The sequence below is a fragment of the Emys orbicularis genome, chromosome 23 (genome assembly GCF_028017835.1).
Source record: "Emys orbicularis isolate rEmyOrb1 chromosome 23, rEmyOrb1.hap1, whole genome shotgun sequence".
Classification (NCBI taxonomy): domain Eukaryota; kingdom Metazoa; phylum Chordata; order Testudines; family Emydidae; genus Emys; species Emys orbicularis.
Window position 1 is genome coordinate 3,646,706 of NC_088705.1, and position 27,799 is coordinate 3,674,504.

At 52.3% G+C, this 27,799-nt stretch overlaps 1 protein-coding gene across 2 annotated transcripts; it reads right to left on the reverse strand.

The window, feature by feature from the left end:
- Positions 1-1,956: 1,956 nt before the first annotated feature.
- On the reverse strand, positions 1,957-27,367 carry LOC135893643 (protein argonaute-1). 2 transcript variants are annotated; one of them, XM_065421494.1, is made up of 18 exons: positions 27,309-27,367; positions 25,864-25,984; positions 24,893-25,074; positions 23,787-23,923; positions 22,637-22,771; positions 22,092-22,179; positions 19,989-20,136; positions 19,057-19,176; positions 17,754-17,876; positions 16,622-16,755; positions 14,882-15,066; positions 13,783-13,942; positions 12,218-12,308; positions 7,504-7,698; positions 6,113-6,247; positions 4,787-4,888; positions 3,011-3,210; positions 1,957-2,065 (listed from the first exon to the last, which is right to left on the reverse strand). In XM_065421494.1, the coding sequence occupies exons 2-18, from the start codon at positions 25,966-25,968 to the stop codon at positions 1,957-1,959; spliced, it is 2,349 nt and encodes a 782-aa protein (XP_065277566.1). In that variant the 5' UTR covers positions 25,969-25,984; positions 27,309-27,367. The 2 variants fall into 2 exon arrangements, with proteins under 2 accessions (XP_065277566.1, XP_065277567.1); XM_065421495.1 differs by lacking the exon at positions 4,787-4,888.
- Between the last annotated feature and the right edge of the window lie 432 nt (positions 27,368-27,799).

The following is a 27,799-nucleotide window of genomic DNA, read 5'->3' on the forward strand; positions in this document are numbered from 1 at the left end:
ATGTGGCACTGGTGGGCTCAAGAGTTAGTTTGCATAGCAGACTGATCTTTTAATTCTTAACAAACATGGTGCCCAATTGGAAGGGTGGGGGTTACAAATAATTTATTGTATTTAGAATAGAGCGTGATGGTCAACATGATCTAAATTGATTTTATGAACTACTAGCAAGGCAAGTTTAAATATCAGAAGGTATGAAACAAAATGTGTTTCTAGTAATGGATATTGCTGGAGTACAGTGTTTGCTAGGCTTTTAAAACTGGTTCGCTTTAGCAGTAAAATCGTAAGAGCTGCTCCCCTTGTCAGTCCAGTAACTGGATGGACAAAGCGTTCCTTCTCCTGAAGAAAATTTGTGGTGCATGCTTAAATATTAAACTGGGATAACCTGCCCATTTACTGTAATTAATGAGTAGCTACCGCAGCTTTCCATGCAGAAGGGTAATTCCATACAGCAAAATGAGTTTAAAATACTGTCAGCGTGTTACTGTTGGGGGGGGGGGGGGAACCCACGCTTTTTTCTTATTAGGACACAAATCAGTAGGAAATTCCCAGTGACAGTAAATTTCATTTCATTCTTCAGAATGATGAACAATCTGGCAGCATTTCAGATTTTAAAATCCCCGTGCATGAAACCAGTAACATCTGTGGTACAAAGAGCAGCAATACCTAGCAGCGGAAACTACCACGACAGTTTGAACATGCTGGAGTCAGACAGGTAGTAATTTAGAAAGCAGACAGCCCATAAAGACGTAATGGATATACATGACACATGGGGGATACACTAGAACATTCCAAAGGAATACCCCAAAGCTGCATGGACTGCAGTTAGTAATACACTCATTGGACAGGAAATACTATAAATCTCTGGCATGAACATACAAAGTCTCAGGAAGTGCAGTGATGTAAACTCTGACAATGTTAATGACTTGTGAATTTTGGCAACAGACTTCGTATCATATAAAAATAATGCTTAGTAAAAAAAATCTCGATGTGTCCATCATTATAGAAATTCAGAAAAAAATACTAATCTGGAGATTTCTGTCCTCATGGGATGAATGCCCCCATTTGTCAGAAATGTAGTTTTAAATAACAAAGTAGTACACTGGGAACAAAAACGGGTCAGCAGCTATTAAACTTGTCCTATATGAAAGTGCACATCTTTCAATGGAGTTTAACCATTGTGAGGTTGTGATCTAACACCAACTGTAACTGTATGAATATAAAATCAACTCCTTCGGATGGAAATATGGACCACCACCAAGACAAGATTCCTATATTTTTTTCCTTACAAGATAAAAACGTTGAAATTTTGCAGCATCGTAGTAAGGCACTCACCCAAGGAAAAGTCTGTGACTGTTGCTTCAAATGGCAGCAGCTAACTAGCTTTTAACATAAGGAAGACAGATTTCATCAGTTCTGAGCTAAGTGCTAGGGTGCCTTACATTACATGGGGGGGAAATGTTAGTGTTAGAATTTTTCTAGAAACTAGTTTCTTTCCTTAACCCATTAAAGCATCTTGTATCCTAAAATATTAGTTTATAAATCTAGTCTTCTGTTTAAGGCTCTAAAAATCCCCCCACCCCACCCCCAAAATACCAACCAGCATCTGTTTGGCAATGGAGGACCAATTCCTTTGTTTTGCAGTCAGAAGTCTATAGTGTATTGCATTTTAAAATGAAAACCTGCTTCTCTTTCCGTTTTATCCCTTCTTTAAAACACCTTCATTGGTTTGGTCAGGTGAAGATTTGCAAAACCAGAAAAATAATCAGTCTCTTCCCGTACTACGAAGGTGTCTGGTCTCTCTCCTTCTGCACATGGTGTTGGTCTCCTGCCTCAAGCGACGCTGCCTGCCCTGGAGTGATTCTCATTGGAACAAACAAGGTGTCTCAATGCTTCCTTTTTTGTATGGCTCCTACAAATCTGAAAGCTTTCTTGAGTGAGGTAAGAAAAGTTAGGCTTTCAAGCAAAGTACATGGTACGTAAAGTGTCCTGATGAACTTGCACAGCCTTTGCCAGCGCCTGCGGGTCTCTGCCGTTGCTCTGTCCAGATATATGGCTGCCCTCTCCGCTGAAAGTGCAAAACACACAATTGGATCATTTAGCGTGTGCACTGTGGGAGCGTCGAGAGCCCGTCAAGGATCAGGGCCCAGTGCGCTAGGTGCTATAGGCGCCTAAGGAAGAGAAAGCCCCCCTTGTCCTAGAGGCTCAGAGTGTCAGTAAGTGACAAGAGTTGGCAGCTATAGCAAGTGGTGGGCTGGGGAGCACAAGGTAACTCAGGCGGCTAAGACCAGCGTCAAGCAGTGGTCACAGCTCACCAGCTGCGTATCAATAGTTTATAGAGTCCTGGATCCCCAGTCGTGCATCATCATGCAGGAGAACTAGAGATTTCCTATCCCACAGTGGAAAGGGCTGGACTCTGTCCCTGGGGCCAGGGCCCAGGAACGTGCTCTTCAGCCCATTTACACTGGGTAGAAGGGCCAAAGCGGTGAAGGAGCTAAAAGTTCCGGCTCCAGCTGGCGGAGGGATTCCCCTAGCACAGGTACCGGTCTTCTGAGAACCCCCTCAACAAGCCCCTTTGTAGGGTCTGTCAAGGGGCGGGCCCACCGCATGCAGCACGGAAGCCCCCAGGGCAGAGCAGGAAGGCTGATGTAACTCTGACAGGGCTGTCTAGATTGGGCTGGCAGCCACTCCATCCCTCAGAGCAGCTCAGGATCAGCATGGCCCAAAGGAAGACTTAAAGCCATTTTAGCATCCCCTGTCCTGGGGCTGAGAGCTCTGTGCCCCCTAGGTCTGCTGCAGAGCAAAAACAGTACAGCCCCAGTCTACACGTGCTGAGACCCAAAGACCAGCAGGCTGCCTGTCCTAGCACGGGCCTGAACGTATGACCGCTGCACTCTTCTCCGGCCCCTCCCCACACTGCCTACCCTGGAGGGGTCCTCTAGAGGCCATCTGGCAGACGGCTAAGGTGGTGCCATACAGCCCGTGAGCGTCTCTGTGCAATGGCACCACTCACCTGTCATGCTCTTTATCCACTAGGTGGTAACGCGCCCTGAATGCCACCAATCTGGCATAATATGCTGGTGCTGGGATGGAGACGGAGCGGGTGCAGCGCACGTAGGTGTGGCAGAGCTGGTACGTAAGGATCTGCAGCTCATCTGCTGTAAACCGGTTGTCGTCCCAGAGGACGTAGTAATGGGAAGGTCTGCTCGTACCCTGGGAAGGAGGAGGGGGGAGGAGTTGGCGATACCATCTGAGTGGGTCTCGTGATCAGAGCCAGAGGTGGGTGGCTGAAAGGAAGTACACGTGCCCTCCCACCCACCTGATCTAACTGGGAACCTGGCCAAAAGTCTGAGCAGGAGAGACAGATCCAAAGGCTGCACTGAAAGATGCTTTTTGCATGGGAACAAGCGGCAGAGCTGACAAAACAGCTGGGGAAACAGATGCCCCAGTATCAGCTCTCTCTTTACAGGCCTGGCAGAGCTTCTTTAGCAAGATTACACACAGAAGAGAAAGCGATGCAGTCTAGGCGTTGGATCAAGCCAAGGGGAGTCGGGGCGCCTGTGTTCTATCCCTGAGACTGCCAGTGTCTGGAACAAGGCAGTTAACCCTCTGCGGCTTAAGTTCAGCCTCATCTGCAATATCTGCTTCCCTACTCACGGGCTGGAGAGTCGAGGTCTTGAGAGGCAGTGAAGTGCTTGGCGATCGCTGGGTGAACGAAGCTAAATGCGAAGCACTAACTGCAGCTGGCCAGCCCCTCCCCTCCCCCCCCACCCCACAGAGCCAGTGCATCTGTGGCAAGTCATTGCCGTGGTGCCCAGGCTGGAATAAACTCCTGACCCTTCACAATGGAAGCTGTAGCCTCGTGTGTTTGGCCAGTGACTCCTCCAGCTCCTCAGTAGCCAGAAGCCTCCTGTCCTTGGAGTGAGAGGAAAGGAAGCCAAAAAGCCTCCCATGTGGAAGCAGCTGTATGCACCGGCGGAGTTACTGCAGCCTGTAGCGCTCTCAGCTGCCAATGCAACATCAGAATATTCATGGCCCCTTAAAAACAGCTGCAGAGCAGACTCCCTCTGCCTCAGCAGCTGCTGGAACAGCACTTTCCCTGCCCAGAGTCCATGCAAGGACGGGTTTCCAGGTCCCCCCTGACAATTAGCAGCATCAGCGGGAATTCAGAGCCAGAGAACCCACGTGAGCCTGGGAAGCACAGAAACCCAGTGGAGGAGTTTTCAGCAGGGCTGGCACTTTGGGCTGACAGTTTCCCAGGACATCCGAGGAAGAGGAGAACTAGAAGCTGCAGGTTACTGCAAACCAGCCGCTACACAGTATTCTGCCCCCGTGGATAAACTGAAATCCCAAAGGCCAAGAACAACAAGCTGAGCAGTTACGAACCGAGTACCCGTTGCTGCCCAGGACAGGTAGCCTCTATGGACAGAAATATGAAGCAAGTCTCCCCTGAGATGGGCAAGGACCTCCTCCCCTCTGCAGAAATATCCCACAGCAACCCTGCTCAGCAACTGGGGAGAGAACAGAACACCCCCCACACACACACACTGCATCCAGCTGAAGCCACAGGGGACCAACAGATTTCTCCCCACTGGAATCTGGCCAGGGCCCCAACGTTAATGGCCATTGCTGGGGAAAGGGAGGTTGGGATCTTTAATGAGGACTAGACAAGGCAAGGAGACTGTAGCTGATCTGCTAAGGGTGCTGGGCAGCCAGCAAACAACCTCTCAGGCCCTGAGAGAAGGAAGCCCCGGATGGTGTTGCCTCGCTCGGGCTTGGGACGCAGTACCTGAATGCCTGCATGACTGCACAGGTAGAAGTCAAACTCGAACGGGTGGGTGATGTTCGTATCCACAGTTGTTCCAGCCGGGATGTTCCCGCTCTTGCCAATCTGCAGAGATTGAACCAAGACCCAAGCACTGTATCCTCTGGTTACCCCCAGTGGCACAGCCCCGGGTCTGTCCCATACACCCCGCCCCCTCCGGGTCTGTCACAGATTTATACTCCCCTGAGTCCTATGCGCAAAGTTAAACAGCTTCATGCCTGGCAGGTTCCCAGCGTGACCACTCGTCGCAGCGAGAGCCGGGGACCATTGCTCTCCATGAGTCCACAACGGCAGGTTTCTGCCATAGCAGCTCCACCCTGTAGGGGCCCTTGGCACACGCCCATTGCCCAGTTACAGAACAGGGCTCTGCAGTGCCGCTGACAGGTGGGAAATGGGAGGAAATCAGGCCTTCTGCACAGGGAACAGTGAGGGTGGCAGGCTTGCTAGTGCTCTCTGCACACACGACACCGGAGGACAGTGCAAGGGGTGACGAGATGGAAGCAGAGGGGGAAGAAGTGCCCCAGTGTTTGCACTTTCCTACTGCAGAAATGGACTTCCAGTGGCCAAAAATTCTACGGGCTCCGCAGAGAGCTTCAATCGCCCCATCCCCAGGCACCTCTGTCATGCACCCACACTCCTTCCTATGCCAAGGGCAACAAAAGCCTCCCTTTCCCAGATCTTCCCTCTGACGGGCCCACTGCCAGCTTCGGTTTGGCTCCAAATGTGGGTTTCACTTAGGAACCCTACTAGCAATAGGAGGGTTACCCTGATTTGTTTAAGTTAACCTCTTCCCTCTGTACCCCCCCCCCCCGCCCCGCCATTGTTCAGAACCCCATCACTGCAGCCAGCACCAGGGAACAAGAGCCAGGAAGAGAAACGGAGAAGTCCAGCTTTTTGCATCTTGCTGCTTGCACACTGAGAACAGCAGGGATCAAACATGTTTTCACAGTCCCTCCATCTTAACCCTCTGAGCGATTTTAACCCCTCAAGTGATGAAATGCGGAAAAATATTTTCAATCTGACACTTACTCTTTAAATATCATCCCTAGAGACTCACCTCCGAGGAACACGGACTGCAAGTGAACTGTGCCCGGCCTCTCAAGCCAGCACAAGAGGCTTTGCTACTGGAGCCAGGGTTAGGGCTGCAGGATCTCCTTTGAGGACTGCTCCGCTGGTTAACGCTACGCTTTCCACGCAAGGTTAGGCCGGTTCTTTTCAACAGGGCTGGCGACTAATCAATCATTCCCCACCCCCAAGACTACCTCCCACCCCCATCCTCGCCATCCTCACCCTTTCGTTCTTATCCGCACAGAAGAGGCGGGTGTGGTGCCGTTTCTGGACAACTATGTATGTGATGCCGGGCTGATAATCCTTCTCCAGTTTGATGCAGGCGTCTCGGATTGCCAGCAGCTCATAATGAAGAATCTAGAGGAGACCGTGTATAGAATGAGTGAGAACACACAGCTCTTCCCCCTCCACTGTTTGGGCAGAGCCAACACAGGGACCCCCGCCCCTTTACGTGGCAGTGCCGGCAAGACAGCAGCTAGTTTGCCAAGGGGCAGCTCCTTTACTGTAGATTATCGGCCCAGCCTCCCTGGCACCAGCCTTCTCCAACCCAAGCAGGGAGAGGGAGCTTGGCACCGTGCTGCCCTTACAGCCAACGGCACTGAAACAAGTAAGGAGCTCAGTGCATAGATCTCATGCACAAGGACAGATGTTAAAAAGTCCCAGCTCATATGTTGGGATCATTTCCCCTCCTCTTGTCAGCAAACATGTAACTAGGACTGTTGGCAACTAGACAACTGCAGGTCTCATTTTTTCAAACTACTTCTCTAGACTTCTTTCCAGTGTAATTCAGCAACCATAGCAGGGAAACCAGAGCTCCCTCTTCAGCAGCTCTGCCCACAAACGCAGGAGGCTGCCTCAGATCCCCAGTGCACCCAGTGAGATTTGTTGCCTTTAGACCAGTGTTTCTCAACAGCTGGTCTTTGGGCTGGCACCAGTCCCTGAGATCTCCCTGACACAGGTTAGGGATGCAGCAAGCTGGACCGTGGTATCAAAAAGGGGGAGAAATGCTGCTTTAGACAATTCTTTGGGGGTGGGGAGAGGTGAGAGAGGCACTGATCCCTGCCCTTCTGGCAGCTGTGACTCCTCAAAGAGGAGTGTGTGCTGCGGACACTGAAAAACAAGGAGGCACCATCAGTCTCTGGGCACTTCTCTATGCAGAGTAGGTGACAGCAGCCACACACTCAAGCTCTTCACTTCTAGAGACTCAAGTTCAAATCCAGCCTCGGGTGACAGGCCAAAGCCAATACAATGACTTCATCCCAGCCTGTCTGTTCTGCTCTGCAAAACCATCCCGCCGCTCTGTGTCTCAGCAGAGACTGACAGATGTCCAACACGCCAAGCGTCAGAGGCTACTCCAGTTACGATTGTGGAGAGCTGGCAGAGGTGCCCATGCAGACTTTGCCCAGCTCTAGCCAGCGCGTTCGCTCTGCCCTTCCACACAGACAAAAAGAATATTGCGCAAGTAACAAAAAACTAACCCTGGGCTGTGAAATCTGAATGAGGCACGTCTGGAGCTCCTCCTCTGAGTGAGCACCAGCAAATCCATAGGGGAGCGTGTGCAAGGCGCCCCAGCTTAACTGCAGCGCAAGCAGCCCCGCCGACGGGTTCTTTACCTGCGGGAGCTGCCCCTCTGGAACCCCGTCCCGGTAGAAGATGATCCTGGTGGGTTTGAAGCGGGTGGACTTGTAGAACTGGATGAGCAGCTCCCTCACCATGTAGGACAGGTCCTCAATGATCTCCTGCCGAGGGCGCTGGACTCGTACCGTGGCACAGTAACGGCTCGGGTGGGCATCCATGCTGCCCACAACCTGCAGTGACAAAGCAGACGGGCCGTGGTGAGCCATTACAATGAAAAGGGAGAGGGGGAAGGACATGCCTGGCTTGTCATGCTGCCTTAGTAGGGACGCCCAGGACCAAGTCCCCTTGGTCAGAGCACCATCCCCCACTCCTGGAGCTCAGGGATAGAAGAAGGAGTGTACAGAGAACCTATATCCAAAAGGAACCACTTCCAACAACCAACAGCCATGGATCCATGATGCTGGTCCACATGTCAGTACTGGGATCTCAGATCACTGCTGCCTCCCTCCTTCCCACCATGGAGCCAAGGCTGCAAAGCGTTCTTCAGAAAGTCATCAAGGCTGGCTGGACTGAACACGGGACTGGGAGACAAGATAGCAAGTAGAACATGCCACTCCCAGGAAAAGAAGTTCACAGATCCTTGCTAGGCATGTGCACCTGACAGCTCTGTGAAGGGTTCGCTTGTTGCATTAATATAAATAAGGGAGAGGAGCAGCATGGACTGTGTTCCACATTGCCCTCCACAAGTGAATTTACTGTTTTCACCCTCTTGTTCCCTGTTTAAATCAATGGAACAAAAAAACCCTCTGCAGAACCATCAAGACCTGCAGATTCCTAGTCTGAGGAACTCGGGATCTTCCCGCAGTAACCATCATCTCTTCCCTGGGTAGCCTTCCTCACCCTCCCTTACTGGGCCAAGCGTAAAGGGGACATGTGCTGAGTCGGGTAGAGTTGCCCATTTCCATGCCTTTAAGTGCTGTAACAAACCTGTCCCCCTCTGAACGGAGGCAAGGACACTTCCCCCACTTTTGTACAGTGCTTTGAAACCCGCTGAGAGAAGCAGCTGCACAATGCTACATATCATGTTGGGCCAGGGGACAATGATTTCCAGAGAGACAGACCCAGGCTCTCTATTGAAATGCTGCTGCTGCAGCATCAGGCTACATTCCAGTCCCTGTTTAATGACCATCTGAGAGCTCTATTCTAGTTAGGTTCTTATCCCATGCCCATCACCATGGTATCTGAGCAGCATTCTGAGCTGTCCAGGAATGATCAAAGGAAGCATTTCTGCCCAATAACCAACTCTTAGCTGGATAAACATTTTTAAAAGGCATCTGCAGGCCCTTGGACTCTGCTAACCCTCGGTGAACGGTCCTTGAATGCACCCACTCAAGCTCGGAACTACAGAGCATCTCAGAGAGCCAGCAAAATCTGCCTCCGCTGCTTGCTGTTCTTCTGGTTCCTAAGGAAGTGACGTGGGTCTGAGTCACCCTTCACTTCTCCCAGTTGCTAGGCAGCAGTCCTGGCCTGGGGTTCCTGCGGGAGTGGCAGGGGATTCAGCAAGAACATGCTCTGAAAAGGAGACCTTGAAAATGTCAGGGGCAGGAAGGCCAAGAGCAGCCGCACTCGACTGTGACGCAGCCCTGAGAACAGCGTGAGTCACTGGAGATGAGTTTGTAACTAGAGAACAAAGCTGCCCTGGAGTCCAGGAAAGGGACGCGGGGGAGGCCGCCTCGCCATTGACACTGGAACGATTCTCTCTCCCTATCATGAGGGAGCAACTTCCACGTCAAGACTTCTCACCTGAAGAGCTACTGACCCTCTTTCCAAAGGCTTTGAGGCTGCAGCACTTGGGTAGGGATCAGCAGCATCCATCAGCTGGAGCTGGAGGTGCAACATACAGCTGGAGAAGACGCACCCACGCTAGCGCGCACCCACGCTAGCTCTGATCAACCTAGTGGACTAAAAGATGCACAGCCATGGAGGCATGAAGAGCCACCCGAGTACGTACCGATGCTTGCAGACGGGATCCTACTCAGGGTGGCTAGCCCCCATCCTGGCACTTCCCCCTTTGTGGCTCTGCTGCTCTTTTTGACACATTAGCCCCATCAGAGCTAGCGTGGGTATGTCGACCTGACCTGGAAATTACACTTCCAGCCTCTGGCTCAGATAGACCCTAAGGTAGCCAGTGCCAAGAGGCCACTACTGGATATAGATGTTCATTGCTCTACTATAGCGTGATTTAGGATTCACGCCCCCAACCCACCACATCCAGCTGAAACAGACTGAATCCAATTCAGGGGTCATATCCCCCGCTGTCCCCCAGGCTGGGAGGGAACTGCAAGCGCAGGAGTAGGGAATTATTTGATGGGAAAGGAGCTTGAAGGCAGGATGTGTTTTTCAGTTAAGTCAAGGGCGTCTACACCATATGGATTGGCACCATTCTATACACTGAATACATCCAGTGCTGTGTCCAAGTGCCTCCTCTAGCAGTCAGGAGCAGGAGCCGAGGAGTGTCAGGACTTGGGGAATCTACACTCAGCTCTCCCACCAGCTCCTTCGGTGGCACCAGACAAATTTCAACCTCCCTGGACCACATGTACTTCCTCTGGAAACCTGGATATCAAGACACTCAGGTACCCTACATATGGAACACACCTGATTCTATCCGAGAGAAATCTTTAAAATGGGCATAATAATCTACCTTGCCAGGGTATTTGAACTACTATTACTATAAACTAGCAAAAGTGACTAGATACCATGGGCTTGTAGGATAAGGTAAGACCGTTAGAAACAACCGGACTGACTGCCATGCCCTACATCCAGAGTGATTTCTTATATTTCTTTTCTACTCTTCCAGGTCCTGCCTACGAGTGCGAAGAAACGGCCAAAAGCATTTGTTGCCCTGCCTCCTCCTAATTAAGAAGGAAGAAAGGCTCCCAAAGATGATTTCACATGCCAAGGAAAACCTGAGCTCTGAATCCTGGAGGGCAAAGGGTTTATGAAGAACACCCGGACGTGCTCCGTTACAAAGAGCGCTGCGCGAACCCCACAGCTTCCTCGGCTGGAACAAACACTGGGTGGGCATTATGTTACAATCCTGAGAAAGGGGCAAGCTGTACTGTCAGATTGTTTCATTTTCCCTTCGTACCATGCCAGCCCTGGCTGCCTCGGCCTACCAGGGATGACTAGCGTGGCAGGGAGGGTGCCTTCCCTTCAGGTCTTGCTCAAGGTCAAGCCACACTCCTGGCACTTTATTAAATACCGCTGACTACTCAGCAGGTGGTAGAAAAGAGGGCTCTGCTCCTCTTGCATAGGCCATATCTTCCTGGCTTGCTGCGACTGAAATTCACTTCTCCAGCCAGATAAGTTAAGCCCTGCTTGTACTCGAGCAGTAGATCTGCAAGGCAAGCCCAGGGGCAAAATGAAGTGGGGCTGGTGATTCAGTAGAAGGGCGTCTCTTCCTTTTGTTAGTACAGTTAATGCACTGGGCCCTTCATGGACAACTAAGTCAACGGGACAAGCTCCCCACCCTGAAGAGCTGATACACGGAGCGTCTCTGCCCCGCTGACATTCTGCATGGGAAAGTGGGATAGGGTGACTGCTCTGAACATGGATGGACTTATTACCCTGGATGAAAAGCCACCTTTGGACATCCCCAGACAGCTAGTGCAGCAAGCGAGCAGGTCTCTGGAAGATCGGATCGATTCTTCCAGCCCAACCCTGGAGGGAACCGCAGAGACCAGACTGATGTGTCACAGGGTCAGCAGGATGCACTGACCTTTAGTTCACACCCAGCTCAGGGTGGTACCGAGCCCAAACTGTTAACCAGCTGGTTGCCTGTGAAATGACCGGGGAGGTCTGGGGCCAGGGTCGGAGTCCCAAAACCACCCCGAGCAGCACTCGCCCACCCCCCTCGTTGGCAGGAGGCCAAGCACTGGCCAGGGATGGTGGGACTGTGCTCCCCGCTAGCACCTAGCAGCAGCCCTGCTCCATATCAGCATGTGGGTGAAGCGTCTTCCCTGGGGCGGTCGGTTCAGCACTGCTCACCCCAGCAGCACTCAGCACACAGGCCCCAGCTGCTGGTGGCCGTCAGAGCTCATTCGCCTCTTCCCCAGGCTGGGAGCTCAGTCAGATGGGATTCCCCTGGAGCTCAGGTAGCAAGAGCCAGAGGCCCGGGGGCAGGAGGGGCAGGAATGCTAGAACAACGTTGACAGTGGTGGGGCAGGGAGAGGGCTGAAGGCCATTGAACCCAACTGTAATGCTTTTGGTTGCTATTGTTACTTCAACCCAGAGGTGCTGCCACACACCCAGCACCCCTAGTTCGAGCCCCTGAAGAGGGGCTGAGTTCTAGCCGGGCAGCGAGACCCCCCCCCCCCCCCCGAGCAGCTCCATGTGCAGCATAGCAACAGCCTGGAGAATCCCATGGCCAGGTATCAAACCTTGGATTCATCCCCATGGGGCCGGGCGTGGCCAGTTACTTGCTCAGGAATTCCACACAGATTCCCCCTCCCCTCCCCCCCCCCCCAGGACTCAACAGATTTCAACACCACCACCATCGAAGCCGTGACTTTCACAGGGATCAGAGACAAGCCTGGCCTCTGCCTACGGGCCTAAAGGATTCTGGGCAAGACTGCTCTGGCTGGACGGCACGAAGGGTCCAGCCAGCCTCAGCTTCCTGCTGATGCCAACCCTCCCCCAAGGGCACCAGAGCGGCAGCTCCAGACGCAGCGCTACTTCCCAACTTACAGCCGTTATGGAAGGCTTCTTCCCATCCCCTGCTGGTGGGTGAGTGACATCGGCACCCAGGAAGATCACTGGCTGCTGAAAGACGGCCGAGCTAATTGGAGAGAAGAGACAGTGGAAAGGTTTGCAGCTATTCCAGTCAGAGAGTCACAGACTGCGCCGGGGTTAGTCACATTCGCAGCCACTGAGTTAGAAGGAGACGGCAGAGTGCAGTGAGGAAACTCCTCTCTGGCCTCCAGTCTAGGCAGGACGAATTAGTCTGAAAAGGTCTCAGCCGCTGCCTTTTCCTGTGGTTTGCCCTGATCTTTGCTCATGGCATTGCAGGGTCTCTCTACCCTGGCTTGGTGCATCAGCCCCCACAAAGTGTCACAAATCAGCCACATTGCTAAGCTGTTTGGGTTTAGAGGCATCTTCACACCAGACCTCAGTGGTGAGTGAGGGCAAATTAACAGGAAATACCGTGACATACCCAAACCAAACATTTAGGCCCCAATCCTGCAAACACTTCGGCATGTGGTTAGCTTGACACACTGGGTAAAGTTAAGCATGTGTGTCACACGTATGAAGTGACAGATCTGCTTATGTCTTTGCATAACTGGGGCCTTAGTCTGAGTCATTAATCTTCGTGACAAAGAGGAAAATACAGACCCAGGATCTGCCGGGGCTGGGGATTCCTTTTCAGAACAGACCCTGTACTAACTTTCTTCACCAGCTGCACAAGCTGCCTCTGTTGCAGAGTGGGGACTCTTTATTCACATAGAACATGGCTTCAAAGTTCTCTCCTTTTGACTCTTACGAAATTAGACTGGTGGCCAAGGCCTAGCTAGTGGCATATGCAGCAGCACAGAGCTGTGTCTCGCAGGGGAGGACTGGGGGCAGAGCATTCTCAGGGAGGGGCTTCCTGCTTCGCAATTCATTTCCTTGTCTCGATTTGGAGCCTAAATTCAGTGACCTTCAGGATACACTGCAAGACTTGTCTTTTCCCTCGGGGATAGGAAGGGAGGAGTTCGTTCTGGGGCGGGAAAGGTTTATTTTGAGACCTGATCTGTTCCAGTGCCCTTCTGACATGGTTCGATCAGTGCTGGTAACTTGCCTAGTGACTCTAGCGATGGGGGAGGGGGAATCTCCATGGCCATTTCTGCAGCTGACTCAGTTTCCAGGTTCATGTACAAGGCAGCACCTGGGCTGTATTTCATCCCCCCCAATCCCAGAGTCAGGACAGAGGATTTTAACAGCCGCTTGCCAAGCTCTCCTACTGGTAAGGCCAGACAGAGAGAGGCTGGCACAACAGGCTCTGCTGGGGACCCTGGTTCGGTCCCTTGATCCCAGCCCCAAAGGAGCAGAGCGGAAGCAGCGTGCTGGGAAACAAGAGGGAGGAAAGCCCTGCATTCCTCTCCAGCAGCAGCTCCCCTCCTGACCTCTTCACCAGGGCAGAAAGGCTGTGAGAAGGTCCTCTAAGAGGGAAAAAGCCCACAGGGATAAAGGGGAAGGGAGGATGTGGAGGGCCTGGGGGGCAAGCCCATCCCACTGCGGCTGGGGCCCAAGGTGGGCAGGGGACTCGTACGTACCGCTGGTGAGGCACGAGGATGTTGTTGATCCCGCCCAGTTTGACGTTGATTTTGAGGCAGAGGTTGGAGAGGGTTTGCGGGGAGGTTTTCACCACATTCTTGACCTGAACGCACTGCGTGGCCATCCCCAGGAGCGTGTCTCCAACACGCTTCACCTCCGCTGCCAGCAGAGAGGCAGAGTGTTAATCCCACAGCTCGGAAAGAAGGCCCCTAAAGTACATGCGTTTACAGGGAGAGCAGGGGCCACGAGTCAGGACTCCTGGGTTCTACTCCCAGCTCAGACAGAGAGACCTCGGGCAAGTCACTTCACCACTGCGCCTCAGTGGGCCCATCTGCAGAGCAGGGATAACTCTTCCCTACCGCAGCGTTAAGCTGAGAGACTTAATGCCTGTACAGCACCGACGCCCACAGACCCTTTAAGCCTTACCGGCGCCACACGCTCTACGCGGCAGGCTTGGCACTGAGTGGGAAGACGGGACACAGATTCAAGGCTGTTCTAAGAACAGCTCTCTTTACTCGTGTTCCCAGGCGGCTCTTAACAATCCCAGACGCTTTGCACCATTTCATTGCCGCCTGCAGTTCAGCTGTTACTGCACTCCTGATTCCCATGCTTATTCATGGAGTCTAAGGCCAGAAGGGCCCATTATGAACCTCTGGTCTGACCTCCTGCATGGCACAGGCCAGAGATCCCCACCCAGTGATTTCAGCATTGAGCCCATAACTTCTGGTGGAGCTACTGCACCTCGTTTACAAAGACATTAATTTGGGATGTAAAAACGTCAAATGAGGGAGAATCTGCATGCTCCTAAATCAGTCATCCCAATGGCTAACACGCAGACACGGCTGGGATACAAATGCTGCTGAGGGGATGTCCCAATCCCACAAGAAGCTGCTTTCATCGAAATCCTTCTCTTTTTAGCACGAAACATTTCTAACCAACATTGGCATGGATCTCCCCTCATCCTGGCTCCAGAGCACGAGATGGGAATCAGCAGCCTGCAAGATCAGTTCTCAAATCGGGAGCGGATGGTTTCTGGGCGGAGCAGCTGACACAAGAGACTAAAGAATTTCTATGACAGCCCTCCCCACATGGATGTACCATACACAGGTGTTTTCCCTGGCAAGATGACGATGATGAGCTGGAGCCCGGAGTAGGTGTTTTTAAGGTGTCGGAACATCGGCTCCACGCTGTCCGCACCCTGTGCGTATTTACAGAAACATGGCTGGCCTTGGATGGGCATCCCTGCATCCTTCGAAATCTTGCGCAGCTGGTCTGTGAAGTTCCTGTGCCGGGAGGGAAAGGAGAAGTCAGTTCCTGTGCACGTGTGGTTTCTCCTAAACGCGGAGTACTGAGCTGGTGTGTGCAGCATGGAACAGGAAAGGCACCCATTCCATTCCCACCACTTAGCAGGATACCGTGACACCACAGCCTGACCGATCCCAAGAAGAACGGAAAAAGGGAATCACCCCCAGCCCTAAATCAACATGCCTTTTGGCCAAGCACAGAATGACTGACATGTGTAACAGCTGAGCGGATCCAGCCTGGCAAAGATCTCCTTGCCCACGCTACGAGGAATTTATTTTGACGGTGAACAAGTTACAAGCAGCTTTTATTCATATGACAGGAAAGTGGGGGCGAGCAGATTTGCCTTGCAGGCTGGTGGGTTTCCATAGTTTTGGGAGCGCTGATGGGACTCGTTCACGTGTTGCCAAACTTGGGAGAAATTAGCGTTCTGCATGGGATCAGCTCATCCAGTGGCTTTCGATGTTTTCAGTTTGAAGCAGGCACACCCAAAAGCCCGGAGTGCCAGCTCAGCATGGCTACTCTTCACCTGCTCTTTAGAGAGGTCACAAAAGACAGAACTTCCCTTCGACTAGCTGCAACTCAAGTAGCCAAGTGTCCCCATTAAACCTAATCAGAAATATCCCAATTGTCCCACCCAGTAGCTGGGTCTCATCTATGGCGAAACAGTGCAAGGAGTTTAAGTGCAAGTGAGGCCAGAGGCAAGTACGCAGGGGGAATGGGAGGAACAACACCCAGGCGTGGATTTGATTCATCTGTGGGTTTGCTGGGAGTTTAAGATCCAAAGTCAGGGGTAACATTTCCAGACACTCAGCAGCCTCTCCCACACCTCAGCTCCTCTCCATTGTTTAACTGAGGTCAGAACCCAGGTTCATGTAGAAAAGCCTTTCCCAAGGACAAGAGCTAAGTGGCTGTCGGTCAATGGCTAGGCTGTTCGAGCCATCCGACTGCTCCATAATACACCAGCAGTGCTGGGGGACAGCGCATTGCCAGAGTAGCCATGCATGAGACACATACTCTTCCAAGAAGCACCACCAAAGGGTTAAACACCCTTCAGAGCAGTAGGGAAAGTTCTCTGCCTTTTAAATTTAAGTTTGCTTCTCCCATTTGAAGAGAAAGCCAGAAGCAGCCACCTTAGCCTCTTACTCTGTAGGGCACAGAGCAGACAAACCATGTTTAGTGTTATGTGTGGGTGGAGACAGCAGAGGGAGCTCATGGGAACCAGAATCAGAGTCTGAGATGTGGGAGGGTGCAGATCTAATAAAGGAAACCAAGACTCTATATTAAATTCCAGCATAAATCTGAAACGGGGGAAATAAACTCATGTTTGCCAGACAGAGGGTGACAAAAACATAGTACATTTCCAGGCCTCTGAGAGGGTGTCAATGGAGAACAACATTACATTTAAAAGAGCTTCCAGCTCTTTACACAAAGTTGCTGTTTAAAAAAGCCAAGCAGATGTTTCAGTAGGGGACACTCACACTCCAGGCCCCTGCTCTTCCCCCAGCCCCTACCGCAGGCTGCCCAGCTCCTTACTTCAGCACCTCCTCTCGACACTGCTTCTGGGGGGCAAAGCAGGCGATAGCCCAGACTTTGATCTCGATCCCGTTGTAGAACTGTTTCCCCCGCATGTCCCACACGCCCTGGTTGGGAGTGGCGATCGCCCGGTTCTGCAAGGCAAGCAATCGGACAGAGGTCACCCCACAGAGTCCAACCTGCCCAGCAATTTCCTTGCTAAAAACCCCTTTTTACATGGGAGATCAAACTGGGGAAGAGAGCGAGAGCAAGGTCATCTGCAGCGTAACTGAAGGGGCTCCACAGCTATGAGGGCCAGGAACGTACCTCGATAAAATGATCCATGCAATCACATTGCAAGGGTCGTTTTCTGCCCCCCCACCCCCACCCCACTACATTCCTTGGATGCAGGACAACAATCTAACTGCAGAAATCCCTCAGACCCCCACTTCTTCACAGGCTTTGGGGTTTAAACGTGCTGCTCAGGGCCTTGGTATCGAGATACAGAATCTTCACTCTTCAGATGACTGGTTCTAACCCAACCTGGGCTGGTCGTGATCCAGAGCTGTTCCCATCTGACTGCTGAGTGGCCCCATGTGATACAGATTTGGTGGTCTCGGTATTGGTCCCAGTGGCCCACATGAAATGGGTTTGGGAGACCAACAGGGCAAAAAATAAATGTCAGATTTGAACCAAGATCTGCAGAGGTGAAAGGCCAAAGAATCCACCTGCTGGGCCACCCAGCCCCACGTGCCCCTCCATGCCACTGGGCTCCACTCAGCCCTGATAAAGCAGCATTAATGCCCAGTTAAGGAAATACTCTATTCCAAAGGAAGTTAATAGAAAAGAAAACTGCAGACCCAATCTGCACCTCTTAAATATCCCAGTTGCAAGAAATTCTCTGTCCCCCTTAAACAGGGGCCCTCTCTTTAGATGATGGAGGCTGGGACTATCAAAGGGATTTATTACTTAACCCCCCAAGACTCCTGTGGAAATCCCAGCCTTCAGGCACAAACTGAACACTCGGTTCTGTTCTGTTTTGGGCAGAGAACCGCAGGCTGTTGAACTTCCCAAGCCCCAGATTGCAATGTAATGACTTCCCCTTTGGCATGAAAACAGACAGGTGTCCAAGCGACGATACACTCCGGCTTACCCGGCCTCCGTACTGTAAGATTGGTGCTGGAAGGACCCTCCCCGTCACTTCCGTCATGTCGTCCTTCACCTTTATCCCAAACTCCTGTATGTACGGATCCAGGTTGTAACTGGCATTCTTCATCTGGGGGAAAGATACCACTTCAGTTCCTTATACTGCTCAGTAAATGGTGTGGGCTCCTTGGCCAGCGTATGGGCAAAGCAGTGGTGGCATGAAACCTTTGAGCAGTAGCTCAGAGCTGGTTTGCAGCCCTGGGCAATGACCAAACTGACCCATTAAGAGCAGACTGGGCAAAGCTGAGGCTGCTAGTCAGAGACGCCTGTACTGTCAGATGCAGGAAGGTGACGACTGCCATCCAGATCTGGGACAGGCTGAAGGGAACAGGTGCCATACTAATTCTCTGTGGTCATCGACGTGGCAGGGATTTTAAAACTAAGGGCCAAACTCTGCTCTCAAAACTGACCCCCAGTGGAGCTAACTCTGGGTTTATACCAGTGCAGCTGAGAGCAGAGTTTGTTCCTAAGAATTAGAGCTTCACAACAGAGATTCAGTGCGTCAAGAAACCCATATTACGTATACCAGTAGAAAAATCAAATGTCCCTGGCTTCTGGAGCCCAGAAACCTATGCTAGAGTAACGTACTAACCACCAACCCCTCACCACCTGGGCAAAGAGATGTCTCCAATCTCCTAGTGCTCCCTGATTTCCCCCAGGCAGCTGCAGTGCATTAGGGCACCCAGATGAGTGCTATGGGTAGCATGTCCCCTGAAGGGCTGGCGAGAAGTTTTCCTAGTGGCAGAAAATCCTACTGGATCCAGTTACTGATCCCTGCCCCATGGGCTCTCAGGGGTCAGGTTTATTTCTCTAGTCTTTTATTCTGGTTTTCGCTCTAGCTCTTTTGGGTTGGGATTCCACCAATAACAAGGTTCCTGCACTGTGCACGTCGAGTTTGCATGGCCACGGAGGGAGCTGACTTTATTTGTGTGAGTTTCTATTTGTATATAAATACATAGGCTTCTGAAAGGGGACTTCTAGTACAATATGGCATTAGACTAATCAGATCATTATCCCCACTACGCTCTCCTGAATGGCTCATAGCTACTCCCCAGTAACAGCAGAATGGCCTATTGCGTGTGCCATTCATGCTTCACTCGCTTGTCTTACTACAGCCGTTCTGCCACTCATACACTACATGACAGTCAGCTTCCATGCGGCTCAGAGTCCCACGTGGTTTTTTGGGGGGGGGATGCTCCTCTTTCCCCCCCAAACCCTCCTCCCCGAGGACAGGAACAAGTGCCACATACCAGTCGGCTGATTTCCTCTTGTCTATCCGGGGCGGATCTCGCCGTTGCTTTTATCATGGTTGATGTCTGATTGTCTGTTAGCTTCTTGATGCACCGCTGGCCTGCCACAATGTTACACACCTGCAGGGCACGGCAGAGAGCGGGAGACAGCAGCCAGAAGCATGTTAGAAGACCCACCTGGTTAGCTGTCCTGAGCACTTGTAACCTACACCCCCCTTCTATGTGGTGCTGGGGCCCTCTCTAGTGGTGCCTGTGCCACAGACAGAAGTTGAGCCTGTCCCAGCCCTATATGGAACAGAGCCACTGAGATCAGAGGAGCTGGGTTCAATCCCTACTGCCAACAGGGGTGGTCAGAGTTCCTGCACCAGGAGACTCTGCTGGGAGGAGCAGTATCAGGAACACTGCTCTGCCGAGGTACTTTGCCGTCCTTGCTTCCTGGAAGCAGCTCTCTTTAGACCCAGTCAGGGGGGCTCCCCTTAGCCTCAGCCCCTCCCTGCGGCACACAGCAGTTTACTGTCCTGAGGGCTGTAATGTTCTGGTCTAATGGTGGTGGTTGGGTTTGGCGTGCGGGTGCTGGGTGGGGGGGGAGGAGGTCAGACTAGATCTGTGGTCTCTGGCTGCACACTCTAGGACACGGGCCAGGTTCTCTCTCTTCTTTGTGGTGCAAAACATTCACTCCCTGCTCACTGTGCATCTCTGCAAGCCAGCCGGTACACCGAGGGGTGGGTACCTTCGCTTCCAGGTCACCAGTTCAAGTCCAGCCCAGGTTGAACTAAGGGGGAAGGATGGCAGATAGACGAACACATCGCAGTCTCCCCACCCCTCCCAAACGATAGTCACCCGGAACTGGACTCCCTGAGGCCACGGAGCAAGTGGGCTCGGAGAACACTTTAGGCCTTGGCAGCCCCGTTTAGTAGCGACTTGGCACTCACCTCCAAGGGCAGATATGTGTGCTTCTGTTCCTGGCCGACCTGCAGACACGGCAGGTGGGGGTATTTCAGCTGCAGGTTGTATTTCTGCTTGAAGTACTGAGCCACTGTACACTCCACTGTCTGCCCACTTTCCAGCTGCAGGGGGAACCTGGCAGATGAGGGGGATGCTCAGGATGCATCTACTTCAACAAGAAATCCTACCCACTTCCCACGCCAGAGCACTCTCCCTTCTGCTTGGGGCGAAGGGAACTGAGAGCAGGGGCGAAGCACCTGAGCATGCGGGGCAAACCCCCCCAATTACAAATGAGGGAGAGAGAAAGCAAAAAGGTGGCTGTACAGCAAGTCTGCAAAGGACTATCCAGACCCTCGGGTTGCTCTGAGGTCCACAAATCAAGCACTGATTTCACAAGCTAATCGGGGAAATCCTTTTCTTACAGGACACGTTGCACGTGATATTGCTGGGTACACAAATTGATGGCTACAGGGATTTATATTTGCTCATTTGCCCCCTGCAGTAGCACAGCTGGGCTCAAGAGGAAAGTCACCAGTGTATCCCTTCTTGCCACAGGACAGTGGCTCTTGAAGGGTTAAAGGGGTATGGGGAGATGTGACACTTCCGAACCAGTGGAGAATTAACTCGGGCTGCTAAGCTGCACAGAATTAAATGATGCTGCCTAACCAATGGCAGGAATCCGGACACACAAACTCCACCTGCACCAGTCGTTTCCCAGCTCCATAAAGAGCTTCTGGAGAACCCGGAGTCACCCCGATATTCTTAGTGGGGACATAATTAGAAAGCCAAACAAGCTACAAATGCCCCTGAGGAGACATCACATTATTTCAGTACTGACTGCCCAAGACTTCCTTGGTCAAAATTTCAAGTGAAAGTCCCTGGAAGGGGTCTTGGAATGAAGGATACTACAGGAATAGGGGGAGGCAGCTGGGAGCACTCGGTGTTGGGGAAGTGAAGCGCTCTGAATCGCGCTCTGCAGCGGGTGCAGAAGGAACGCAGGAGGCAAGTGTCCAGAAAGGGATTCCTTGAGCTAAAAGGGAGGCACAGGGGAGATCTCCTGGGGAGCAAACTCCAACCCCTTCAAGGAGCCACTGCCTGCACTTGGATCTGTTCTTCCCACATATTTACCTTTGATGTTTCCAATTTACTGGGGAGCCCAACAAGTTTCAGAAGCAGCCCCATGGCATCAGAACTATACGGAGGGCTGGCCAAAAAGCGCTAATTATTTTTCAGAGGCAATTGTGAAATAAGTGTTTTTCCCACCAATGTTTCCAATGTATTTTAAGTTTTGGTTTTCAAAAAATCATTTTGGTGAGCAGATTTCAGTTTTCAAAAACCACAAAGATCTACCCAACTAAATCAGTTTACGTTTTCATCACAAAATGTTTAAACAAAAATATTTTGAGCAGCTCTAGCTACAGAGCAGGGGACACCCCGGAGAAAGTGGCAACCAAAAAAGGCTGGTACAATTCCCATTTACCACATCACACACGGAGACCTGGACCAACCATAGCTCATTCACGGCCAATTCCCAATCCACAGCTCTGACACCTGAAGATCTGTAGCAATAGTGGACTTCTGCAAGTGTCTCCTGGTGCATATTACAGGTTACTGGGGAAATGTAGCTGGGCTGGGGAGTCCTAGAAAAGCTCTTTGAGGAAGGAACCGTCTCTACTTGTGTGCATGCTTATGGGCACATGCAAATAATTTAAGGGATTAATTTACCTCCTGATTAAACCTTCTGTTCTCCAGTGTCTATTTTTGACCAAGTACAAAGATGAATTCAAAGAGATGCAAACTGGGCAGATTGACAGCGAGTTAACTCATGCCCTCTGCTGCATGCCTCCTAACAGCGTAAGAGCCTTCTCTCAGCTCCCACTCCTCCTCTGCATCCTGCTCCCGTCATTCAGATCATGCTACATGCAGGTCCCTCTGTGCAGCACATCTGCAGAGAACTGAACACCAGAGCTCCCTTTACCGTCACATGCTAGAGTTTGCCTTTTGTATCTCACGAACGCTACCAGCAGCTGCTAAATAACTAAGAGAACGGCTCAGATTTTTCCAAGGGCATTTCCCCCCCCCCGACTTACGTCTGGTGACTGGCTGGTCGCCTGGTAACGTTACACACACGGTATTTCCTCTTCATCTGCCCACAGTGGGTCACCTCTACTTTCAAACCTAATGCGAGAGAGAGAGACAGCAAATCTCTGATCAATGTCAGGAGCTCCACCAAGTCTTTCACTGACCAGCTTCTTGTCTACTCCACATGTGCTTTAATTAAATCGTTAACCCTTTGGAGACTTGGCCTATCTACAAACATGCCCTCTGAAGCACGTTTGCCTGCCAATGAAGAAGATGCCAGGGTGCTAAGAGTTAAAGAGTGCATCTGCACAACCTTCATCATCCTCCCTGTTTTACAGATGGGGGGAGAGAGATGAAGTGGCTTCCCCAAGTTTGCAGAGAGATTGAGGCAGAGCCGGAATTAGAACCCAGGTCTCCCGTGTCCCAGGTCAGTGTCTTCACCATGGTAGGCAGAAAGTTGCTCTGTATCCTGGGATCTCAACACCCTCCCATCCACACACAGGACATGAGCTGCTGCGCGCGCCCTTGCCGACAGAGTGCCCCGTCTCTTTACCTTTGATCTCCTTGGTGAAGCGCACCCTCTGCGAGTCCGTCAGGGGCTTTGGCTGCTCGTCGATGTTCCGGATATCCAGCACTTCGCACATGAACTCGATCACGGGCTGGGCTTTGTAGAAGGCTGTCGCCGACACTGCAGGGAAGGAGTGTGCGAGACGTGGAGATCTTTCCTCTCTCTTTCAAGAGTCCTAGACGCTCCCTAACTGCAGGTGACATCTTAGGCCCTGCCCTAAGCCAACACTGGGTCATCACAACCTAGCACGCATTCCCCCCAGGCTGCTGTGGTCAGTCTAGCTTCTATCGTCCCAAGCAAATGGGCTTCCAGAGTTGCCCCGGGGAGACAATTTGACAAATCTCCTAGTGACCTACCCGAGAGCAGAATCAGACCCTCCACCCCCTTGCGCCACCCTACCCAGCCCCGCATCCACTGGACAAAGCAGGGAGTTGTGGAGGCAGGTCACTTCTAGTGAGAAGGGCAGCGCCAGTCAGGAGTGAGGCCCCCACTGTGCTAGGCAGTGTCTGAACACCCACAAATCAAAAGATTTGGCCTCTTCTAGGGCAGATCCTCGGCACCGGACAAGGATCGCAGCACTGCTGGCTGCAGTACGAAGCGTCCGACCGGAAGCTGCATTTAGCACCCTACTGGCCCTCACCTAGCCCTGCCCCTACTGAAGTCTTCTGGGCAGCTCCCACCAATTCAATGGGTGCCGTTAGGCCAGCACTGAGCCCTTCTGAAATCCCCACCCTCACAGCGCAGTCCTTCCCACTGTAATCAGCAATATGACACTCCTGTAACTAGTGCCTTGGAGACACGTCTGTGTCCGTGGCAGAGTCTCAGAGCCCGCAGACTTGGGTTCGCACTACAGCCCTAAAACCCGCTGTGCAGACGCTGCAGCTCGGGCTCTGAACCCCACCCCGCAGCCCGGCTTCAGAGCCCGAGCCGCAGCGCCCGCACGGCTGATTTCGGCGCCACAGCGCAAGCCCCATGAGCCTGCAGATCCAGTCTCGGAGACTCGTTGCCGCTCCCTGCGTAGATGCACCCCTTCGGCGGGCGAGCAGCGCTGACGCGCCTGAGCGGGACACGTCGGAGAGAGAGGGTGCAAGTTAGCGGGTGAAGCTGGAGCCTGCCAGCACTGAAGGGGAGTTACCATCAATGTTGAGCATCATCTTCCACATGGCAGGCCTGACCGACTGGTGGAACCCAAACCAAACTTCCCTGCCCCCTCCCAGAGGGTGATAGTAACCTTCAGGAGGGGAGAAGAAGGAACGGCCCACAGGGGTGTACCTGCAAACCAGGGAAACAAGGCTCATGTTATTCAAAGCAATGTCAGCAATCCGCTGTGCGGGAACAGGGACTGCACGCCCGTGGGAATGGCTTAAAAACTCTTTCTAATTTAGCCACCTACATCCATGTGGAGGCACCAGAATAGAGTCCCATTCCTTGTATCGCGGGAGTACCTAGGCGTCCCAGTTGTGGGCCAGGGCCCCACTGCGCTAGGCGCTGTACAAAGAGAACAAAAAGGATGGTCCCTGCCCCATAGAGATTACAATCTCCCTAAACCACCAAGATTGGGGGTGCTCGGCCCCTCAGAAGACAAGTCAAGCCAGGAAGTTAGGTGGCTAAATGCAGACTGCTGAGGAAAGCTAGGCACTCAAGTTTGGAAATTCCGGCCCCCCCAAACTTCCCTGCCTCCTTACAGGGCTATGGGGAGGGCTAGCTAATCGCCGTGCCGGGCCTAGAGAACGAGCAGTGCGATGCTGAGCTGAAGCATCTTCCCCCTCACCTCAGTAGGGGGGGAAGCACAAGGATGCAAAGCAGTAGACAGTTATCTTAGACACAGACCCACCAGACTCCTCCATCCCTTGGGTGCAAGGGCTGGGCTTGCAGCACTGGAGGCAGAGTGACAGCACAGGCCGCCAATCCCACACGCTAACCCCAACAAGCACAGTGAGACTGAAGTATCCCAGCCCACAGGAGACCAGGCTGTGCTGTGCCCCAGGCAGAGAACAGGAGAGACCGGTGCCTGGGGAATTGCATTCATCGCTACCACACACACAAGCCATTCGTGTAACTGTTACACGTGACCTGACCTGGGAGAGCTCAGCCCCCCCTTGGCAACACCCCCAATGTCTCACCAGCGCACACAGTTCCACTCTGATGAACGCTCAGTTATGACGCCAGCTCTCCTCTGGACTCCGCTGCTCCTGCCCCGGACACATCACCCCATCCCGAGCGCCCAGGGGAGCAGATTACCTCATTGACGCCAGATGTCTCATGGCAACATCTAGCGCCTGGACAGATTCCAGCGGGACGGGGATCTGCCCGCTCACCAAGGCCTCGTGGAGCATCCGCCAGCTCACAATCGCCATCCACTTGATGGAGACCTTAAATATCCGGTCTTTGCCTTCCCCTGGGATCGTTACCTCAAAATCAACCTGAGGCAGGAGGGGAAGGGGGTGGGGGAAGAGAAGTCATTAGAACACTACTAGCCAGACTGCAGCAAGGTCTTCCCCCTCCAGCAGCAGCACCCCTTTACACCCACCCCTTCCCCTTCAGGGCATATGACTTTCTACCTTGGGGGGAAAAAAACAAAAAAACCATAGCTAGGAAAAGCAGCATGGTCCAGCAGACACAGCAGGGACCCAGAGTCCTGGGTCCTCGTTCCAGCTCTAGCACTGACCGGATGCATGACCTCGGGCAGTTGCTCTTTGCCTGCAATTTCCCCTCCCAGCCTTTGTGGGTCATCTATTTAGACTATAATCTCTACAGGGCAAGGATCGCCTCCTGTACACAGCCTGACACAGCAGGGCCCCTGACTTGGCTGGTACCTCTAGCCACTAGTCTAGGCAGCACGCTTGGTTGACACTGCTAGGCAGTAACACAACACAAACAACCACCTCTGCGTCTCAGTCTCCTCATCAGCAAAATGATACCATGACACTTCCCTTGTATCATGGGCAGCCAGCCGCAAAGATCCAGTCTGAGCTCACCCACTCGCCCCAGGAGCCTAGAGCCCACCCATCCCCACATCTCTACCTGTGGGCCGAACTTCTTGGCCACAGCTTGGGGAACAGGACCTCTCTTCCCATCCCCAAGATCCTTTCGTTTTCTTTTCTAGAGCCAGAACCATGCCCCCATTCGATCTTTATGCACATGGTGCTTCCTGGGAGCACCGAGTACCCCTGGCTGGGCCACCCCCAGGAGCTTCTGGTCCCCGCCCTCACCCGTTCGTTTCCGATGGGCAGGGCAGTGACGGTGTAGATATTCTTCTTCCCGTCGTACACCGGCTTCCGATCTCCAAAGATCTGAGGTTTGAAGTGCTGCACCATGTATTCCACAACCTCCCTACAGAGAACAGAGGGGCAAGAAAAAGGAAGAAGAAAAGGAGAGAAAAGCAAAGCTAACTGGATCATTTATTTGGCTGGTTGATTCCCAGCTTAGCCTCTTGGGACAGAACAAGTCATATCAAAATTACTGTAACGTGGGCCATCTCAAGATCGAATAGCAGCACCTCAGGCAGATCAGAAACAAATCAGCCCCCAGATGAACGGGTGTGCGTCTTGCCCGGTATCTTGACAAATCAGTGACGGTGTAATAGGGTTACAAGGCACGTGGGAATGTGCACCTGTGCACTCGGAGCAGGCGGCAGCCCCAGGGAGCGTACCACAAGGGCAGGGGAGAGCGACAAGTGTCTACACATAGACAAGCTGCCAAATGCCCAGGGAACAGCAGCATCTGCTCACTGGTCTCCCAAGCTCTGAATTAAATATGCTGCTGGGGGCAGGGGGAGTAGGGGATCAAGAACTTACACTGGCCCAAGGTCTGGGGCTTGCTATTTTTAAGTCTGCATCAGTTGCCAAAATAACCCAGCTGCTCCGAGGGACCGGGGACAGTATTATGGTCCAGTATCTCCTGAGCCCTCAGGGCCAGGAACAAAAGCCGAGCAGCACAGGAAAGCTGGGACTGTACAGGTCTACGTGTCAGCTTGTGGGTCAGCCATCTGCGTAGCTGAGGGAATGCCCACATCATTCGGCACAGGAAGGCTTGGAGCACATTGGACTGAGAGCGTACTAGCTACATCCAAGAAGAAATACAGCTGTAGCTTGTATGTTCTCAGTGTCTAGAGTGAACATGGATGCCATTAGACAGCCGTGCTAGTAGAATTCACTCTGCTGCCCCAGCCGGGTGCAGCACCGCTCCGGAACAAAGCAACCCATGTGTCACAAGCCACACTGCAATTAGAGGCGAGTAAAATAATCACTGGGCAATCTGGGGCGCTTTGCATCTTGTTGCACTTTCAAACCTGACCCTGTTTTTACACTGAAGGGGACAGTGTTTGAAAAATCGGTTCTGCTGGGGAAAGGCAACGTTTCGTGTTCTCACGGCCAGATCACATTATCAACTGAACTTCAAAAAGGCAGCAAAAAAATATAGGAGATTTTGCAAAGAGCTCCCAGAAGTTTCACATGGTCTTGGGCACAGGCAGTAACTTCTGCACATTCTGTTCCACATCCCAGAGTGGGGAGGGACCAGAAATCACAGAAGCTTCACTCTGGTGCTTCCCCCGCACCGCACACCTTCCGGGACGGGAACAGCATTCCCAACCGCTGCTTCTGTACAAAGGAGCTGAGTCGGGTAAGAGTGCTGAATCCTTTAATACTTGCCTTACCTGTTGACTCTGCGTGGACATTTATCGGGCTTGATATCCACTTCATAGTGATACACATCGATCTTGGGAATGTCCACTTCAAAATAGTTGGCCAAGAGCTTGATAGGCTTCCCTACGGTTCCTATCCCAGGCCGACGTGGTGCTTGAAATACCTGCTGCAAGGGTGGCAGGTAAGTGCCTGCAGCTAGGGAACAAGAGACATTTGGAAGGTCAGGAGATCTGGGGAGACCCCAATAAATAAGCAGCCAGGGACTGTGAAGCTGGAATTCCACAAAGAGCTTTTGGGGACAAGAACCAGAGGAGCAGCACTCAATAGAGCTTCTAGTTATCAGATGACAGGTTTGTTTTCTCGAATATGCGATTTCTCCTTTGTTTCAGTCTCTCTGCAGTCCTGATGTGGGGAGGAGATGTGATTGCAAGTTACTTTTTACAGACGTTTACTAGGTTACAGCGTTGCAAGAGGTGGTTACAACTTCAAAACTAGGATCAGA

What these genes read in the sequence shown, in the direction of transcription:
- LOC135893643 (XM_065421494.1), bottom strand. Translation starts at nt 25,968, where the DNA reads ATGGTGCAGCACTTCAAACCTCAGATCTTTGGAGATCGGAAGCCGGTG. An exon ending in AGACATCTGGCGTCAATGAG is followed by an intron (nt 23,924 to 24,892) that starts GTAATCTGCTCC and finishes CCTGGTTTGCAG; the next exon opens with GTACACCCCTGTGGGCCGTT. An exon ending in AGGGAAAACACCTGTGTATG is followed by an intron (nt 13,943 to 14,881) that starts GTACATCCATGT and finishes CTCTGCTGGCAG; the next exon opens with CGGAGGTGAAGCGTGTTGGA.